At 41.5% G+C, this 20,553-nt stretch overlaps 1 protein-coding gene across 1 annotated transcript; it reads left to right on the top strand.

The window, feature by feature from the left end:
• The first annotated feature begins 7,657 nt into the window (after positions 1-7,657).
• On the top strand, positions 7,658-17,824 carry LOC134178666 (uncharacterized). The gene is made up of 3 exons (XM_062645550.1): positions 7,658-7,927; positions 7,989-8,086; positions 17,047-17,824. The coding sequence occupies exons 1-3, from the start codon at positions 7,705-7,707 to the stop codon at positions 17,704-17,706; spliced, it is 981 nt and encodes a 326-aa protein (XP_062501534.1). The 5' UTR covers positions 7,658-7,704; the 3' UTR covers positions 17,707-17,824.
• The last annotated feature ends 2,729 nt before the right edge of the window (positions 17,825-20,553 follow it).

Genomic DNA, 20,553 nt, shown 5'->3' on the forward strand with positions numbered 1-20,553 from the left:
TAGTGGTAGCACTCCTTTCTGCTGACTTGAGCAAAAAGTTTGTCCAGCATAGAGCGTTCTTTCTTTTCATGCACTTGGTAGACAACACTGTGAATAGTTGAACATTCAAAATCATCCTCATTGATGCCTTTTTCCTCTTGACTTTGTGTTTCACTTCCTCTATTATGCTGGAGACTATTCCTATTGAAGCGTGTTCCTTGAGGACCCTGCGTAGCATTCTCTTGCTAAACCCAGTGGCTGCAGACAACCGCTCAGTGACCTTGTTGAGGCTTACGTGATGTCTACCTCAGCATTCTTCTTCAAATAAGTCTCTCACATACTCAATAATTTGCTTTTACTTAACAACTTCAAAGTTAACGATTAATGACCCGGATTTGACCACCATTCACTTTGAATGACTACCTGTGTTTGTGCTGTATATATTTTGTCAAATGTAATGACTTTGGTGCTGGAGAGATGTCATGTGGGTTGTTATTTGCCTTACAGTTATGTCATAATGGCAACGAAAACAATCCAAAAAATTGCCTTTTCGGGTAATTTCTTTACAGAATTTCGAGATTGTTCAGACATTAACTTGAGAAGTTATAATGTCAGAAACAAAGAAAAACTAATTTGTCTACTGATTTAACATAAAGGGAACCACCACAACACAGCTTTTGAAGCTACATTGAAATGTCATCAAATCCAAGGTTCACTGGATGTCCCAGAGCATTTATAGCAGCAAACAAACGTAGAGCAAAAAGCTTTGTCAAAAATTTGCACACAGTGTGACAGTATGATGGCATCCTTGTACAGGCTCGTGCGCCAAACGTGCATGGTTTTGATAATGTAGTATAGTAGTAATACATGAACCTTCGTTGAGTGTCGCTTCAAATGAAAGCTAGGAAGCAGTACTCATTGGGAATAGCTTCTACCTGGAGTCAAGTTGATTGAAACGTTTGCTATCGTCTAGACAATAGATACATCTACTACTGTAAAGATCCTATACTGTGGAAATGTATTATTCCTACCCACAACATACAGTTCCTAAGCATTCATCACCCAAACGTAACTTACAACATAAAGAAATTGCTACTCTAGGATTCAGTCAGATTTCCAATTATCTCCAATGCTATAGGTATAGAGTCTGCAGCGTGTCTTTGTCTATCACTTTTACAGTCTAAATTGTGTATCTAAATAAATATTGTATCAATTTACATAATTACAATATCTACTATATTCGTAGTTGGCGACTTGCATTAGGCTAGTTGGCAACTCGCATTAGCAACAAAGTCCTGTACGCGCGCATTATGCTTCACGTTTGTGCGTACTACGGCAGCAAGATCGGATGCTCATAGATTTCCAGGCAGCGTTACTTGAAACACAACGTTTCTGTTTGTTTGTGATCAAAATTGATGACTTTCTGGCTAAATTTTCTCTCATGCCAAACAGCGTGTAGTGATTGGCTGCCCGCGCCATTGTCTGACTTTGCCGCATGCGACACAAAAGAGAATAATGCGTCATGATTGGTCACTGCTTGCATACTATACATTCCTGAAGCATAACACCCAAATGTGGTCATTTTTTGACATGAGTAAGCCAGCCAGCCAACCATCTACAGACATTTGGGGAAAATAGAACCCTGTTCGTATACGGCTCCTCGTAAGTCATGTGACTTCTTTGACTGTGAACCTCCGTCGAGCATAGCTTCAAATGAAAGCTATGAAGCAATAATCATTGGGAGTAACTTCTAGCCGAATTATAGCTATATAGTTGAGTTGAAATTGATTGAAACGTTTGCTAGCATCATCTAGCTAGGTCCGTGACTCTTCCGGCCATTTCAATTTTTAAATTTCAAATTTTAATTTTCAATTTTCAAATTTCAATTTTCATTTTCATTTTTTGCAAAGGTTTGCAATTATTTTACTGAAAAAACATTAATTCAGCTAGCAAATTTCTATTTTCATTTTTCATATTTTCAAGTTTCTATTTTTGATTATATTTGGTTGGCCATCGCTGAGTTGAATGTCAAAAGAATTGAACGCGGTAAGAACAAAAATTGAACGCAGCAAGAACAAAAAATGAAACAGCCTTGTGCGAAGTACACAGCAGGGAGTCTGGTGGAACGCATGCCCTAGTCATACATATGTAGCTCAACGCAGTAGGGGATCGTTTTTCATTCCAATGCGTGCTGCTGAGTGATTGGAAGGGGTGGAGACGACTTCCGCTCTAGGACGATCCTAGACTCTCTTGCAATTTCTGCTCTAATAACAAGGAAACCTCCCTCTCCTCCAAAAAATAGTCAATCTCAGGTGCGAGCAGCCATTGCTGATGAACACACTACATATGAATGGTATATGAATTTATCTATTACCACATATACTTCTAACAACAGTCTAACTAAATCTAAAACTCAACAAATTTAGTAACTATACTGACACTCGTTCAAACTCTTTTACGCTACTCTAGATTAACTACCATTTATACATGCAGTACACAGCAACTAAAAACAAATGCGCGGTTTGCTGTTCTACACATGCACGCATACGTGCCGCCATCAATTCGCTCGATCACCTCGGGACTTGATTCTTGAGCTTCTGTCCTTGCGGATAGCTCTCTTGTCACTGTAGACCGCGTAAACCGGACGACGTCGTGTGATGGCCAAGTGCCTCGGGCAGACTCGATTGACTTTGCGCCGTCACGATCACCGTTGCTGTAAATGAGGCTACTACCCATGCAATACATGACTTACTTGCTTGCCCAGCTCTGTCAATTCGTCCAAGCTACGGAGAGTCACGCAGAGTGGACTGTCATCTTATGTTGTATTGCAGATCTAGAGACAGAGGGCAATGTCGGCCACTTGTAACTTGCAACCGCTCTACGCACTGCCCAAGCCACAGCTGCCGACACCAGGTTGTGATGTTTGCCGGAGGTCTTGTAAAGAGATGGCATATTTAGCACTGGAGAAGCTTCGCTGTCGTTTCTGCCAGTCTTCCCATGTATTGGGTAGTAGCCTTGTTCACAGCAACGGTGTGATCATGACGGCTCAGAATCAACCGAGTCTGCATGAGCTACCCGAGGTGCTTTTGCCAGCACACGACGTCGTCCGGCTTACGCAAGTCTGCAGTGACAAGAGAGCCATCCGCAAGGGCAGAAGCTCAAGATTCAAGACCCGAGGTGATTGAGCGAATTGATGGAGGCAAGTACGCACGTGTGTGTAGAACAGCAAACCACGCATCTTTGTTTTTAGTTGCTGTGTACTGCGATAAATGGTAGTTAATTTAGAGTAGTCTAAAAGAGTTTGAACGAGTTTCAGTATAGTTACTAAATTTGTTGAGTTTTAGATTTAGCTAGACTGTTGTTATAATTATATGTGGTAATAGATAAATTCATATACCATGCATATACGTACTGTGCTCATCAGCAATGGCTGCTCACACCTGAAATTGATTATTTTTTGGGGGAGAAGGAGATTTCCTTCTCGTTATTAGAGCGGAAATTGCAAGAGAGTGATATATAGGAGAGCGGAAGTCGTCAAAGAACCACTCCGCCCCTTCCAATCATGAAGCAGCACACATTGGAATGAAAAACGATCCCCTACTGGGTTGAGCTATGACTAGGGCACGCGTTCCACAAGACTCCCTGCTGTGTAATTCACACAAGGCTGTTTCATTTTTCGTTCTTGCTGCGTTCATTTTTTGTTCTTTCCGCTTTCAATTCTTTTGACATTCAACTCAACCAAATATAATCAAAATAGAAACTTGAAAATAGAAAAATGAAAAATAAAAAATAAAAAATAAAAAGTCAAAACCGAAGAATGAAAATGTGAAAAATGAAAAATTAAAATTTACTCGCCAAATTAATTTTTTTGAGCAAAATAATTAAAAAGCTTTGACAAAAAATTGAAAAATAAAACATTAAAAATGAAACTAAAAATTGAAAAATTGAAAATTGAAATGGCCGGAAGGGTCATGGACCCTTCGGCCCAATTTCAAAATGGTAGAGGCAATACAGAACTTCCCACGTCCAAAACGTGTTAAGGATGTTCAAAGTTTTCTGGGTATGGTGAATTTCTATAGGAGACACGTACCAAACATGGCAGTCTAAGCAAGACCTCTTACGGCCTTGACCAGGAAAGGAAAAGCCACTGGCAAGCCAGTGATTCTTGAATGGAGCTTGGAGTGTAAGCAGGCTTTCATTGAACTTAAGCAGTTGTTGTCTTCTGCACCTCTCCTTCATCCACCGGATTTGTCAAAGGAATATTTCCTATGGACAGATGGGGTTTGGAGCACTTCTTGAGCAGGTTGGGGATGATGGAGAGAAATGTCCAATTGCATATGCAAGTCATCAGACAAATCCAGCTGAAAGGAAATATGCTCCAACTGAGTCAGAGGTTGCAGCTCTTGTTTATGCGGTAGAACATTTCGAGGTTTATTTGTTGGGAAATCAAGTCACAGTATACATGGATCACCAGGCACTTGTCTCGGCTTTTCTGACACACTTGGAGAGTCGGACAAGGGGACTTTTAGCACGCTGGTATTTGAGGCTTTCAAGATTCTTGCCCAAGTTACGTTTGCAGTATAAGCCAGGTCATACAAACACTGTGGCTGATGATTTATCACGATTTCCCAGCAAGGGTGAAGTGTTCTTTATTTGTGAAAGTCACAAGAGTGATACAGAGCTGGGGATTGCACAGAAACAACAGAAGAACGATGAAGACATAAACCAACTGATAACCTATCTGGATTGTAAGGAGCTCTCCATTGACCCACATGATAAGGACCGAGTACTTAGTCAAGGACATAAAGGATACTACCAGGTTAATGGAGTACTGTACTTTGAGGCAGCCGATGTTTCAGGGAGGAGGTGGTTGGTTGTGCCACAACACCTGCGACAGCAGGTGCTTGATGAAAACCACGAGTCAGTGTTTGTAAAACACTTTGCAGCTAAGAAGCTGCTATCAAAACTTAGTTTGATGTACTACTGCCCTGGCATGAGAGCAGATGTGTATTGCAAGTGTGAGAGTTGTATAGTCTGTGCATCTGTGCAACGGCTACGAAGAATAGATTACCCACCACCGAAAAACAATCCTGTTGGTAGGCCATTTGAGTGTATTGGCATGGACTTTAAGAAGATGGATGTGAGTCGTTATGGAAATCGTTATGCCTTGGTGTTTCAAGATTATTTGTCGAAATGGCCAGAGGTGTATCCAGTGTCTGATAGGACAGCACAGACAGTAGCTTGTTGCCTAGCTGATTTGGTATGGAGGCATGGTGTACCGGCCAAGATTATTTTCATGATCGTGCAGCAGAGTTTCTTTCAGATGTGTTTCAAAAACAGCACAGATACTAGGAATTAAACAATTACCAACATCAGGTGGACATCTTCGGACTGATGGACTTGTAGAAAGACTGAATCGAACGTTGAAGCAGATGCTATCCAAGGCAGTCTATAAAGGGGGTAAAGGCTGGGACGAGTTACTAGGTCCTATTCTTATTGCATATCGAACAGCTCCACAAACATCTACTAGGGAGACACCATTCATGCTAGTGTATGGAAGAGACCCACAGTTCCCACAAGCCTGTACTTCTATCACCCATGTACTATTCCTGCAGTGGCAGCCACAGATTATGCCAAATAATTGTGAAAGAACATAAAGAAGGCTCGTAGTGTGGCCCACAAGATGATAAATCGGGCACCGATCACCAAAAGTGCCAGTATGACAAGAAAGCAAAAGACTTTGCTATCCAGGAAGGTGACATTGTTAGCTCAAGGTGGAACCAAAGTTTACATTGGATCGTGCATTTAGAAGCCCATACAGAGTACAATCTACTACACAGACCAATGCTATTATCAAACCTGTAAGTGATCCTACTGATGAGGAAGTGGATGTCTCACTACAAAGGCTTTCAAAATGCCATAATGACCTCTTGGATGTCACGTCTTGGATGGGTCATGGGAAGACAAAAGCTTGACAATGAAGATGGGCATAATGGACATTGTGTGGGTTACCTTGTGTCAACGTGGATGTGGAGGCAAGAGATACGGTCAAAAGAACCAAGTGTGGAAGACGGATATGTCGTTCTGCCCAATACGGGACTTGAGAGTAGTCATAGCATGGTTTTGACTGAAGCGGTATATATTTCACCAGGTTTCGTGTTCTTTTGGTGTCATTCTATTGATTAGAGCATTACATGATGTGTTTCTGGCAAAACGTTCTCTCATGCCGAACAGTGCCTAGTGACTGGCTGCCCAGCCATTGTCTTTCGTTACCGCGTGTGACACAAGAGAATAGTGCGTCATGATTGGTCACTCGCTTGCACACCATAAATTCCTGCTTCGTGACACCCATATATGGTCATTTTTTGACATACATACATAGCCAGCCACAAAGACTTGGGGCAAATAGAACCTCGTTAGTATATACCACTTCTCGCAAGTCACATAACTTCTTCGAAGTCCCATTCCTATGACTCGTAGCTTTCAAATATTCAAAACCAAACTAATAATAGTCCCATACTCATAGTGATAGACATAAGCTTTGTCTACACTGGTAACTGGATCGTAATCCGACTGCAAACATCGCATCCACACCTAGTCTACGTTTGAAGCGATCATGATCTGATCGTAATAAACATTGAGATGTGGACTCGATGCACATTGATTATGATAGGTTGAATCCACATATGAAGTCAGTGAGCATTTCCTTCACGTGAGCTACGAGTGTAGTCGGAACATCACTTTTTTGTTCTCGCTAAATTGCCTTACATCAATGTATTAACGTTTTCCACTAGCAAACACATGCTAACACACACACACACACACACACACACACACACACACACACACACACACACACACACACGCACACACACACACACACACACACACACACAGCCGCGATCCTAAAATATATCAGTCATGTGATATTGAAGAGAGGTGGAGATATCATTTTCAAAGTGCAGTGTGGACACTCGCTATCCCAATTGGACTGCGTATTATCTGCTGCTAGCTATATGTATCAGCATTAACAAGAATTTTGAGGTAAATCATTACAAAAAATGATTAATTAATTAAGTCACATCTAACTTCGTGACATCAAACTTCTCAAAAACTTTAAGCCAGCATCAAGCAACTGCTGCAATGTGATTCATCAATCTACAATGCAGTTGTACTGACTCTGTGCAATTAATTTCATCAAATAAGAACGTCCTAACACGTCAATTGAAACAAACCATTTGCCTACCTTTCCTAACGCCATAATCATGTTGTTAAGTTTCAGTAAATAAATTATTTCATCAAACAAGAACATTTATTTACCTTTGATTTCTCTAGATCTACTAGAATCTACTTATTTCCCTACACAAAATCTCGAAGGCAAGCATCAGTACGTACCACTCCAGCTCTCCTATATGTCTTTGCTTCTTCAACAGCTTTGTTGATAATTGCAGATATTGGTAATGAGTTCTTTGGAGTTCCTAGACACAAGTAAGCAACATCCTACAACATCGTCCAAAAGACCCTCGACCGTTTAATTGCTAAATTAAATAGCTACCAGGCAAAGCGTCTACATGAATCATGCCGATCACGACTCCTTTACTGCGACCGAACAGACGAGCAAACTTACTCGCCATGCTAAAATCACGTGATTATACAGACTTTGTTCCCCGTACTGTACTTGCTTTATTTGCAAATGCGAGAAGTTCAGACCTTGGGAGCTCTCCAATGACTGCAGAAAACGCTACCGAAGTTGACGATTTATTAGAAGATGATGGACCTAGTTTTCCGGCGTATGGAAGGTTATCATTTCATTGCGACCCATCGGATAATAATACAGACGAAGAACAGTCGACTAGGAGCGGTCGGTCATCCTCATCCTGCTCTCTGAATGGGTTGCATTCGTTTGAACAAGGCGAAGAGCCAGATGGTGGCAATAAACATGTCGAAGGTAGGGATCGAACAATAATTACGACAAAACAGGAAGTGAATATGATGTCATGTACATGTAGAATTCCATATTGTCGACCGCACTGCTGACGCAATACCACTTCACTTTGCTCCCAAAATCGTAGGAGCAGCCATCGTCGGCGACATCAAGCATTATGTAGTAAGTACAATTAATTAATATTGGATTTGTTGTTTTCATTAAATTTTGTTAACTGTTAGATTTCATTCTCGAATAGTTTGATAGTTGTCAATTGTAGTTAAGAATCCGTCGTTGTATTGTGTTTATGACACATAAAATTGAAGGAAAACTGGAGTGTCTGAAATTTACGATACAAGTGATACAAGGGTTAATTGTTGGCGTATAGTAAAGTCTCTTGTAGCCCGTTCACACTAGCAGTTGTAACTGGACTAAAACGAGTCACCATGGCCCGGCTCACTTTAGAAATGTGTGAACGTGGGTCAAGCCGAGCCGTACTGGAATGGCCCACCTCAAACTGCTGTGCCAGCACGGTTGGCTTGGCTCGACTCGGCTCGCATTCATCGTGTGAACAGCAAACAATTGCCAAAGTGTAGTCTTGCATAGCCAGAGCCTCACTCCTGCAAGATGCTCATGTAGCCAAACTTTCTCACGCCGTGTAGCTTGAGCATTTCTGATGTACACATGATTGTTCTTTGCTAGCAAGAGACACACTAAGTGAGCTGGCTCACTTTTTCTGAATGTTGTGTGAAGGGGGCTGGCTCAGCTCTCTGGCACAGGTTAGCTTGGCTTGGCTAGGTTTTGAAAGGAGCTTGTGTGAAAGGCTATTAGTTACCTCTGCCAAGGAGGTTTTTTATGTTTGTTTTGTTTGTTTTTTCTTGGTTAGCAGGATTATTTGGAAAAATTTCTGGATGGATTTTGATGAAATGTTTATCAGAGGTTGGTCTTGGCCCAAGTTAGAGGTGATTTCATTGTGGAAGTGATCCCAATCAGAATTTGGATGTAGGGTATTTTATTGCTAGCTGTGGTGCAGAGGTGCAAAGTCTACATCAGCAGTTGCAATTATTGGCCACAGAACTAAAAGGAACTAATATGAGAGCAAAAGTGATCGAACATATATATATATATATATATATATATATACAGACTTGAACAAAATTATAGGGACACCTGGCATTTTTGTGTCTAGTCTAACTTTGGCACTGAACTTTTCTCTAGCAAAACCAAATGTTTTTCGAATTTCTTATTTCATGGCTTGCACCATTGTTAGTATGTAACATAGCTCGAGTTCAAGACTGCAGCTGTACTTACTACCTACTGTGCATCTAGTTTGCTTTGAAGAAGGAAGACGGCCATTCCTACCTTTCTTGTCTTTGTACACGTTCATCGCTCTTGGATTCTCATTCTTGGCATACAGTCTAAGAATGCTCTGTATTAGAGAGTGAAAGCAATTTTGTGGGTCCTCTTATCAACATTATGAAAAAAAGGCGAATCATCTGTTTTTGCGCATTGATTTCGCGCATGTCATCACAATTTGAATTGTTTTGCCATTTTAATCAATAAAACAAACTTCAACGTATTCAAAAATCATGCGACACTAATTAATTACAAAGAAATCCTGCTAAGACAAAAACTAAAAAAGTTATAGCAACAAAAGGACATTGACATGCCACTTCTGGTCCACGTTTTAGGTAGCAAAATCTCAAACTGATACCGCCAAAATGTCAGCTGCACTAAAACCGCTGCCCTTGAGACCGCCAAACTTACGCGATAAGTTAGCCTGAACGTTCAGCTGCACGCAGTTGCAGAGTCTTGTTCCGTACGATATTTCACGAGTTGCAGCGATGCCTCAAGGCAAACAGTTGAGTCCAAAAACGCGAGGGAAAATTGAAGCCCTTCACTCAGTTGGCCATTCTGTGCGTCAGATCACAGCTTTTGTCCGCCGCTCCAGGAATTCGGTTCATCAGTGCCTGCAACGGCTTTCCCATGGCAGCAGCGATTATGAGAAACGACCTGGACGTGGGAAGGCAACGACAATCCGGGAAGATCATCGACTGAAGAGAATGGCACTGCAGAACCGCAGAGCACCATCACGACTGCTCTCGTATCAGCTGGCTGATGAAACCAGCAAGAGGTGTCAAGTAGAACAGTCCGTCGTCGTCTCAGTGAGACAGGAGTAAACGCTTGGAGGCCTAGAAAAAACCACTGCTAACAGAAAACCATCGGCGTTTGCGACTGGGATGGGCAACCACTCACACACAATGGACTTTGGATGACTGTAAATCTGTTCTTTTTACAGATGAGTCAAAAGTCAGCATAGGAAACGATGGTGCTCTGTACGTTTGGCGTCGCAAAGGTGAGGAATTTCTCCCTGAATGTTGTGATTGTACGGTCCAGCACGCGGCTAGTGTGATGGTGTGGGGATCGATGTGTTGGCATGGTGTGGGGTCTCTGGTGAAACTGGAAGGTTGTTTGAACAGCACGGCGTACCAACAGGTTCTGGAGAAGCACATGCTTACAGACGCAGCGGTACTGATAGGAGACGACTTTGTCTTCCAGCAGGACAACGTGCCAATCCACACGTCTCGGTCAACAAGACAATGGCTACGCCAGCATGACGTCACACTGTTGGACTGGCCGCCAAACTCGCCTGATGCGAATTCAATCGAGAAGTTGTAGCATGAACTCAAAACTGCTGCCAACCGTCACAAACCGAGAACTGCAGCTGAGCTCTGGAATGCTCTACAAGAGGCGTGGCAGCAGATTCCAGCCACGCGTGTCCGGAACTTGGCAGAAAGTGTTCCGCGACATTTGGACGCAATCAGGAGGGCGAGAGGCGAGAACACTCGGTACTGAGGAACTGGTGAAGGGCTTCAATTTTCCTTTGCGTTATTAAAACCGGCTTTTTTAAAAGCCACTAAACGAAATCAGAGAGAGTCTAACTTACGACGCTTACACAGTCATGACATCATACACTTTTAGGTCTCGTTTTCCGCAATGCGAAACGTAAAGAAAACAATTTAGGGTCTACAGTATTCTCAAGAAACCTAACAATCAACGCGGTAACTATTAAGTTCTTAACAATATTGATAGTTGGTAAATTGCGACCTAATTATTGTGTTACTACATACCCACAGCAGGGTGTCCCTATAATTTTGTCCAAGTCTATATATATATATATATTGTGTGTGTGTGTGTGTGTGTGTGTGTGTGTGTGTGTGTGTGTGTGTGTGTGTGTGTGTGTGTGTGTGTGTGTGTGTGTGTGTTTGTGTCCCGGATGAGCAATGGTGGCACATGGTGCGATTGTGTTCCGACTTAGTTTTTGCTTTCTGCTTCTGTGGAGTGCTTCTCATTGTCCCATCGCAAACGTGTGAGTTTTTAAGAAGTCACTGGAACTTGAGCTGAGGGATGAGCTCTGTCATGTCGGCCACGTCACAAAACCAGGACGAATCGTCTGATTCTTCCTCTTTCTCAACTGATTCATTTCATATCAGTGGTTCTCGTTGTTGTCCACTATGCTGCTTCATCTCGAGGGATTCTGGAGCCCTGTTTCAGCACATCAATTCAAATCACATCACTCGGTGCAAATTCCCGGATGCAGACTTTATTTCATCCCATGATTGTAGTGTTTGTTCAGAATGTGGCTTCCTGTATGAAAAATGCTTCAGTACATGTCGTCGCTCACTGGGGCGTGGTCAACCTAGATGTCATGGTTTGATGGTCGACTCATGCCAATCGTCATGGCCGGAGACTAATAAGAATGATCGGTTGAGCCTAAGCAGAATTGACGAATCTTCTCCAAACAGTGGCATCAGTCATGTTTCTTCTTCCAATAGCAGTAGGCGATTTGTTGTCGAGCCAATCAGTAGAATTCATGTTGCCACTAGTGACCTGGCTATAGAAGGAGTCAGAGCAGCCGTACAAAGAAGCCGCTCAGTCGATAATGAGGCTGTCATCTTTCAATCTCTGATGGATGAAATTATCCGTTTACCAGTAAACGCTGTATGTCATATTCCCTGTAGTGTTCGCCCTCTCTTTGCAGAAGTCCTCTTCTCTGAGTTCAATTATCCTGGTCAGGAAGGTCTATGGGGATTTGCTCGTTTGTTCCTTTTTGCTAAAGCAGTTTACGGTCTCCACCACGAGGAGGTAAGAAGAAGAGATATGTTGTGAGTGCCACCTTGTCCCGTCGCTTATGTCAGGGGCAGGCAGGAGATTTTATAACACTGTGGAGAGAGGCTAGACTTGACGCCAGTCAACAAAGCAATGGCAGAAGAATTTCACAACGTCAACTAAATACCAAAAGAGCTCTATTTCTTGCCAGGGAGGGATGCTTCCGTGATGCCATAAGATCACTGAACTCTCAAGGTTGCGCACAAGAAGATAATACCAAGGCCCTGGAGGAACTTCGTCGTCGTCATCCAAGTCACCAGCTACCAGAATGGACTGATCCACTGACTGCTTCTCTGTGTCCCGACTCTGATTTTGTCTTAGAAATTCTCAAGAAATTTCGCGAGCCTCAAGTCCTGGATATTCCAAACTACGCCCACAGCACCTGCTAGATGCAATCGTGGGAACCACAGCTCCATCAGCGCAGGATTGCCTTGAGGGCTTGACTCGTTGCATTTCCATGGCTCTTTCTGGTAAAATGGATAGGCGTGTCACGTCATGGCTTACGGGAGCACCCCTAACAGCTTTGTATAAGAAGCAGGGTCAAGAAGGGATCAGGCCGATAGCGGTTGGTGAGACACTGCGTCATCTTATTAGTTGTGTTTGTTGTGCTGCTGTTCGTTCAAAGCTACCTACTATTTTCCTTCCCTATAAGCAAGTTGGAGTTGGAGTTTCTGGAGGTTTAGAAGCTGTAATACATGCCCTCAGATACTTCATCAATACTAATGATAACAATCCCAATTTGTGCTGGCTTAAAATAGACATGGCTAATGCCTTCAACACTTGCGACCGACACTCATTTCTAAATCGATTACAAAGAGAACTTCTGAACTCTATTCTTGGGTTCTCTGGTGCTATCACATAATTGGTGAGCTTTGATTTGGAAACTGCCGTCTTATATCCTTAGCCGGTGTTCAACAGGGAGACCCTTTGGTTCCACTGTTATTCTTGCAACAGACATTTCCGGTACGAAGCAATTAATTGTCTACTGCCAAAATATGTACAATGGTCAGCCAAGGTAGCTTTTCTAGATTTAGTTGACTTGTTTGATGGCAAAGCTCAGACAATAACTAATGCGATACTAAAGTTCTGTCAAGACTGGGATCTTGGCCTACAAAGCCAAAGATTATCACATACGGGATATGCGTTGCAAATGTTGGGTTCCCGTATAAATTGCTATGTGTGTGTAATTATTTGTCAATTTTGTTCCTGTGTGCGACACAGATCGCAAACAATTTCAGACTAGACCGGACAATGGCAAACACGATCGAATTACACAGTTTTGGTGATAGACTCTTTCATAAACGTGTTTGGCCTATCTGATTGGCTCTTCGTCCATTGTCCCTGGTTGCCATGGACAAGCAATCGCAAATACTGCTCCGTGATTGGCCCGAACTGTAATAGCATTGATGATGGTCGTTAAATCAAATCTGCTTGAAAGAAACACAAATTTTAATTAACGTTGATTTCGGTTTCTCTAGCCACCAAAAGAATAGAGTTCGGGTAATTCTAAAGTGTTTTCTCAAGTTTTACAGCTGTATGTAACGTACAAAATGAGATATCCGTGGAGAAGAAGAAGAAGAAGAACAAAATTGGTGCATTGGGCCTCCGAGACTAGCAACTGTTTCTAGGTTGTTAGATGATTATTGACCAAAACAAAAATAGGATATAGTACACGACATACAAACATTTCATTTCGTTGATTTTGAGAAATTTTAGTCTACATTTACTCTGGTTTCTAAGCGTGCAAAAAGATGACCACGCCCCACAACGCTCCAAAACCGGGGCAATCCCTACATACAGGGTACTACTGTACCCTGTGATTATCAGAACTCTGCTTCGAATGGCTGGATTGGCAGCTGTCCAAGAAGTTTTGGGTGATCCTAACCTCAAACTCACCCAAGCAAAGATGTTCGATGGCTATCTCATGAAAAAGCAGTCAATAACCTTTGATGATGCTTACCTTCAGTCTTGTCAAGTTTAGAAAGGGAGGCATCAGAAAGAAGTGATGCACAAGCAAAGGGATTAGCTACCTTCATTAAACAATACAAATTTGTTGCATCAGTGTACATGCTTTCTGATCTTCTACTTCATCTGGCATCTCTCTCAAGGCTTTCCAGAAAAAGAATCTCAATTTTTCTGCTACGAAGCCACTTGTGCAGGGCATAAGAGCAGTAGTAGCTGCTTAAGAGCCTTCACCTAGTCTCCATTTCCAGAGCCTTCCAGCTGCCATTGTCAAATTGTCTGAGAATGGTTTTGAGCACTATAATGAAGACAAGATGAGAAAATTCAAAGAGGAGGTGTATAAGCCTTACCTGGCTGCAGTGTCGTGACATTTAGATGAACGCTTTCCCGATGTTTCTCTGATCACAGCTTTTAGCATTTTTAATCCATCAGAAATGCCTCAAAATCCATCTGCAGATCTTCCACAGTCTCTGATAGAGAAAGTTCAGGACTTGGCAGCACACTACGGAGCCTGTAATGTTATCAGTTTGGAAAGTACACTCTTGGAATATAAGTTGTTTGTGGCCACTGTAGTATAAGGTAAGGATCTCAAGAATGAGTCAGGGTATTCCTTGATGTGCAAGTTTGTCAGTGTAGAATCACAGAAGCTACAAACCATGTTTCCCATCTGTGGAAACTAGCATGCATAGCACTTGTTCTGCCAACATCGACAGCAGACTGTGAACGAGGGTTTTCTGCGTTATCAAGAATCAAAACCGAACTACATAGCAGGCTCAGTCATAGAATTCTAAATAAACTTATGATGATTTCAATAGAGGGACCACACCCTGACTTGTTTCCATATGAGAAAGCATGTGACGTTTGGGCCAGCTGGAGAAATCGTAGAATCATTGAGACTGACACTTTGTCTCGTTAGCTGCTTTAATGGTTTTTCTGCACTGCTGTGCATGTACTACTTGAACAGCATATTATCTTAATTAATAGAATAAATCATTTGTTGTTTCAGATTCTGGTATAATTAATTAAATATTGGATTATGTAGAAATATAATAAATTTTAGCTTTACATTGGGAAATTTATTAAAATATTTGTAGAGTGAGACCACATGATGATACATTAACACAGTTGAGCCTCATTGATCTGTAAAATATAGTTTCGACTAGCATTGGGCGTGGCATTGGGGTAACGCCCACTTTATGAAGTATCCTGCGCTGCCTTTTAAGATTTCTGGAAAGAACACTGCGGTCTCTAAACGAGGGCAGCTTGTGTTTGAGGGCGACCTCTATTTTAAGTCTCTACTTCACACTGTGACACGTTGGTACCTGAATGTCACATTTCTTTCTGTTGACATAATTGGATGCTGTGGATGGTGCCAACCCTGGCAGGTTTAGCTGTAAATGCCACGACTATGATGTTATAATTGATAGACTAGTGCACGTAATAGGATGAGATTGACACAGAAGCATCAAAAGCATGTGATATATCGGCATGGCCAGTAACTTTGCAGACTAAAATTAGTGCGACCTCAATTCGAGGGCGGCCTCTATTTTCAACAAGTTTTGTCAGCTGTGACTTCTAAACGAGGGTGGCCATTCGGGCTCAAAATTAAGGATTTTCTACAGGTGTAAGTGCTTGCACCTATAAATTGAAATTTTACAGCCCACAGGCACAAGTTGCTGCCACTAAGGCCAGACCAACTAAATTTTTATGCTTGGATATTTGGACATGAAAACCAAACTGACCAACCGGAATAAAAGTTAAAAGGAATCTTATATAAATGTGCATAAAAGCACATACGCCTATATGTGACTGTTATGAACCAGTGCACCTATACCTTAAGGTACTAGCGCATGCGGAGACTTATGTTACAAGTGGCTGTGCTTTCATTTCTGCAACATTAACCTCAGAGTCAGTGCATCTACCAGTCTGTTATGTAGTAGTTGTTGAATCATTCAATGGGTAACTAGTATTTATGACATCTATTGATCTGAGGCCTCATTATGAACAAGATATTTTACTGAGGCAAAGGCGAGGTCTAAGTATCATGGTGCATATATTCTAATCAGAGTATTTGCTAATGACTTTGCACCTTGTTTTTGTCCTTGAAGCATTATATGTGGGAGAATCTATGAGTGACGTGGTTTTACTACAGAAATTTGATAATTTATAATTTACAGAATTCATTTAGTGCAACCTTTCTAATCCAACCTGTAGTCAGATTTTGTTAAACTGTTGTTAAATGGAAATTGCCAATCATCTTGTTTAAGTAACACAATATCTTAATCTGGATAAACACTAGCAACAGTGCAACAGTGATGTTAGACTATGCAGGATGTAATTCTTAACAAAAGATTGTAATAGTCCAATTTGTTTTAGATACATGTTTGTTGATCTTGTGTTCAATAAATAGTTGTTAAGCATCTTGTTAGTACCCTAGTGGAAGCTAGTACAGTAGTGGGAGCTAGAACAGTAGTGGAAGCTAAATCACAGAGTTAGAAAGGAAGTAATAGAAATTGTTGGCTAATACAAATTAGTAAATGTGTTATAGCCACAACAGGATTTAATTTGTAATTGAAATAATTGATTACAGGGTCTGATAATTGATCTGAGTTAGGCAATGTTGTTGAGTTCTTCATTACACACACACCTCCTCCTCCTTCTGTATTGCTTCTGTCTAAACGGATATGCTACCCTGCCACACACACACACACTCACACATGCACACACACACACACACACACACACACACACACACACATGCACACACACAGTGACACACACACACACACACACACACACACACACACACACACACACACACATGCACACACACAGTGACACACACACGCACGTGCACACGCACACACACACACACACACACACACACACACACACACACACACACACACACACACACACACACACACACACACAACGTTCCTACTGACAGTACTGTATTGATGCTCTAATACACTTCTTTATATGTGACGTACTTGTTTATTTCTTCTTAGGAATACACAATACTACTGAACTATAATGGACATGATCTCAATATGTCAGACTGTGCTATTCGACGGCGCTTCTCTGATTTTTGTTCATTGCATGTATCACTATTGAAACATCATGACAGCCACATGACTGGCATAGTTCTTCCACCAAAAGTTTGGTTTGGAAACTTAAGTCCCAGTCTCATTGAAAAGAGGAGACAAGCGTTAGAAGTATATCTTGCAGCTATTACAAGCAATATTATTCTCAGGCAGAGTCAGCCATTTGTAAGTTTCTGTTCGTACAAGGAAGTCTCTCAGGCATCTGCTATGACCAAGGCCATGAACTATGAGCAAGCACACTGTCTGTTTCAGAAAGCATTTATAGCACAAAGTGAGCTGCTGGGAACATCTCATCCTATTGTGGTGGAAACTTGTTGCTATTTGGCTGCTGTCAATTTTCAACGAGGTTTGTTGGAAGAAGTGGCAAGGTACAGTGAAATGGCACTCAAAGTCCTAGAGAGAGAAAACCATTGGATGTGGCTTCCTCCGCTTGTAAGGCTTATGATAAGAACATACAGAGGCTTGGATAGAGTAGCTGATGCAACACGATTAGAACTCTGGTTAGGGCAACTGAGGACGTCAGCATATGAAAAAAGTCTACTGCAACTTGCTGCTGATATATAAAACAATTGCTTCATTTGTTGGATTAAGTTTTCTATACACTTTGAATTACAGATGACGTATAGTTTTTTATTTATTAATTAGGAGTCCAATTGTAATTAACAACTTTGTTTGGCTGTTGCTTGGTGTTGTAAAATGTATTAGTTCATAAGCGCGTGTGCGTGGACACACTGTACATGTACCACACACACACACACACACACACACACACACACACACACACACACACACACACACACACACACACACACACACACACACACACACACACACACGCACACGCACACGCACACGCACACGCACGCACACACACACACACACACATTCAATCATTCATTCATTCATTGTCCACTACTCGTGTATGAGTTCACGACTTCTCTACTGATTAGAATTCAACCATCGCTTGTGTGCTTGTTCATGTGCGTAAAGACCAATACGAGAATGACAATTGCGATGACAGATGGCGCATACATATTGACTTGTAATTACTCCTTGAGCCATTTACTGGTGTATGTGTCGCCGTTCTTCTATTTTTTTCATTCTTTCATCCTCAAACTTCTTCAGACCAGATGACACTTTCTTCCTTCAAACCAAACGATCAGACGCCAGTGACTCCCAATTGTCCTGATTGATGCCCACATTCTGTAGATGATGACACAACATGTCTTTATATCTAGTCAGCATTTAACAACTGTCCATAGAACACTTGCTTTGGTAGTCTTCTGTCATTCATTCTTGTGACACACACACACACACACACACACACACACACACACACACACACACACACACACACACACACACACACACACACACACACACACACACACACACACACACACACACACACACACCACACGCACACACGCACGCACACACCACACACACGAACACACCACACACAAACCTGAGATTCAGCCATACCCACTAGGGGTTTAGACCTTGCAGAATATATATCACCATGCTGGCAATTGTGTGGATCTTCTATAGATAAGTTCAATGATTTCAAAGTCTTTCTGAACAACATCAACCCAGCGTTGTTGAGTACCGTGAGCTGGACGTTTATGAAGTTTATGATAGAGAAGTCTACTACTACATAGAAGTTGTTTGGGCGTATGGTGGTTTGCAATTGGCATTCTTACAAGGTGTCATTCTTACATGTCCTAGCCACTGCAGTCATGCGGTTGGAAAGATAGAAATGGTGATCATGACTTACACCAGGATTGAGTATCTTGATAGTTCTTTGTCAATTAATGACGCCATAAGCATAGATACTGTGAAAGTGCACATATATACTCATACGAGTAGTTCTTGCGGTGTGTGTGTGTGTGTGTGTGTGTGTGTGTGTGTGTGTGTGTGTGTGTGTGTGTGTGTGTGTGTGTGAAAAGACAACAACCTCTTCAATGTGTTAAAAAACACGCAGGCGCTTTGAAAGGTTAACGTGATTCTAGAATAGACAAATAAAATCAATTACGGAGGACATTCTTCCTTGAGGAAAGAAGCACAACTGACATGGTGATTACTCTAAGACAACTACAGCAAAAACCGTTGTATATGGTGTTTATCGACCGGACAAAGGCTTTTGACTCAGTTAATCGTGAAGTTCTCTCGAAAATTCTGGGAAGATTGGGTTGTCCATCCAAGTTTGTCAATTTGATTAAACAATTGCATGAAGGAATGTCAGCAAGAGTCATCTATGGTGGGGAAAAAATCAGGGTTGTGTTATGGCACCAATTTTGTTTGCTCTCTTTCTTGCATGTTAACGGAAATGAATCACTGCGTAGGAGATCGAGGTGGGTCTGGCTATGAGACTTGGCCTGTGACTCAAGTAAATATTCAAAAGCTGAACACATTTCACATGTATCAGAACGATTCTTAGGAGTCTAAATGGCATAAAATAACCAATAAAGAACATCTGGCAGCAGCAAAAGAAGATCCCATAGAATCCATCATCACTAAAAGCCAATATGAATTTCCAACTGTCTTTTGGGTGATGTTTAATATTACATATACACGTACGTTGTGTTTCATTTGTTACCCTATGCCAAATACTGTATTCCTTTAGGTAAAATTTGTCATGTACACGTGTAGCAGATGGTAGTCAAATTTTATGGGATTTTATTGACTCTTCAGATAGTAACACTAAAATAAGAATACAGTGTTTGTCATAGCAGGTTGTTGAACTTGCTATTTACCAATTATTGGTGCAACAGCATTGCAGAACAGGAACTAGACCTGCGTATTCTGTATGACTTGAAGAGGGGGTTCCAGTACAAATTTCATATCATAATGTAGAGAACCACTTACTTCCAGACAAGCCTGTAGTAAGCATACTTTAATTTAACATTGGGTTAATAGTCGTTTAAGTAATAATCAACTCTGCCTGTGTCTACTTTTTCTCTACCTGTGTCTACTTTTTCTCTACAATAGTTGTTGTGTTTTGAATTTGCATTATTAGTGGTACAGTCATCTGCCATAGTTTTCTACCTCCAAATAACAGAGAGAGAATTGGCAATAATTGCAATGGTTGATCGTTTGGCTAAACACTGTTGCAAGCATTCTGCCTTTGCAGAATCTGATATTCAACTCTCAATGGCCTGTTCATGCAATGATAGACCATGACTAAGATTATCTTTGTTGTTCTCTGAAACGTGTTGAAACTGAATTTGCTCAAACATTGATATATCCAGTAGGTATGTGCAATCATGTCTCTTTCAATCACTTGAATTTAGTTGTACTTGATTTATTAATTAACACCCACAAATGCAGTCACATCATTCATTGAAAACGGTTTTTGAATTTCGATCGTAACCTACAATGCCCCAACGTTGTCCCATCACCACAACAGTA

The sequence above is a fragment of the Corticium candelabrum genome, chromosome 4, assembly GCF_963422355.1.
Source record: "Corticium candelabrum chromosome 4, ooCorCand1.1, whole genome shotgun sequence".
Taxonomy (NCBI): domain Eukaryota; kingdom Metazoa; phylum Porifera; class Homoscleromorpha; order Homosclerophorida; family Plakinidae; genus Corticium; species Corticium candelabrum.

Bases quoted from the DNA above. Each gene is read 5' to 3' on its own strand.
- LOC134178666 (XM_062645550.1), top strand. From the start codon at position 7,705: ATGACTGCAGAAAACGCTACCGAAGTTGACGATTTATTAGAAGATGAT. The intron at 7,928-7,988 runs GTAGGGATCGAA...ATGTACATGTAG, and splicing joins TGGCAATAAACATGTCGAAG to AATTCCATATTGTCGACCGC. The intron at 8,087-17,046 runs GTAAGTACAATT...ATTTCTTCTTAG, and splicing joins GCGACATCAAGCATTATGTA to GAATACACAATACTACTGAA.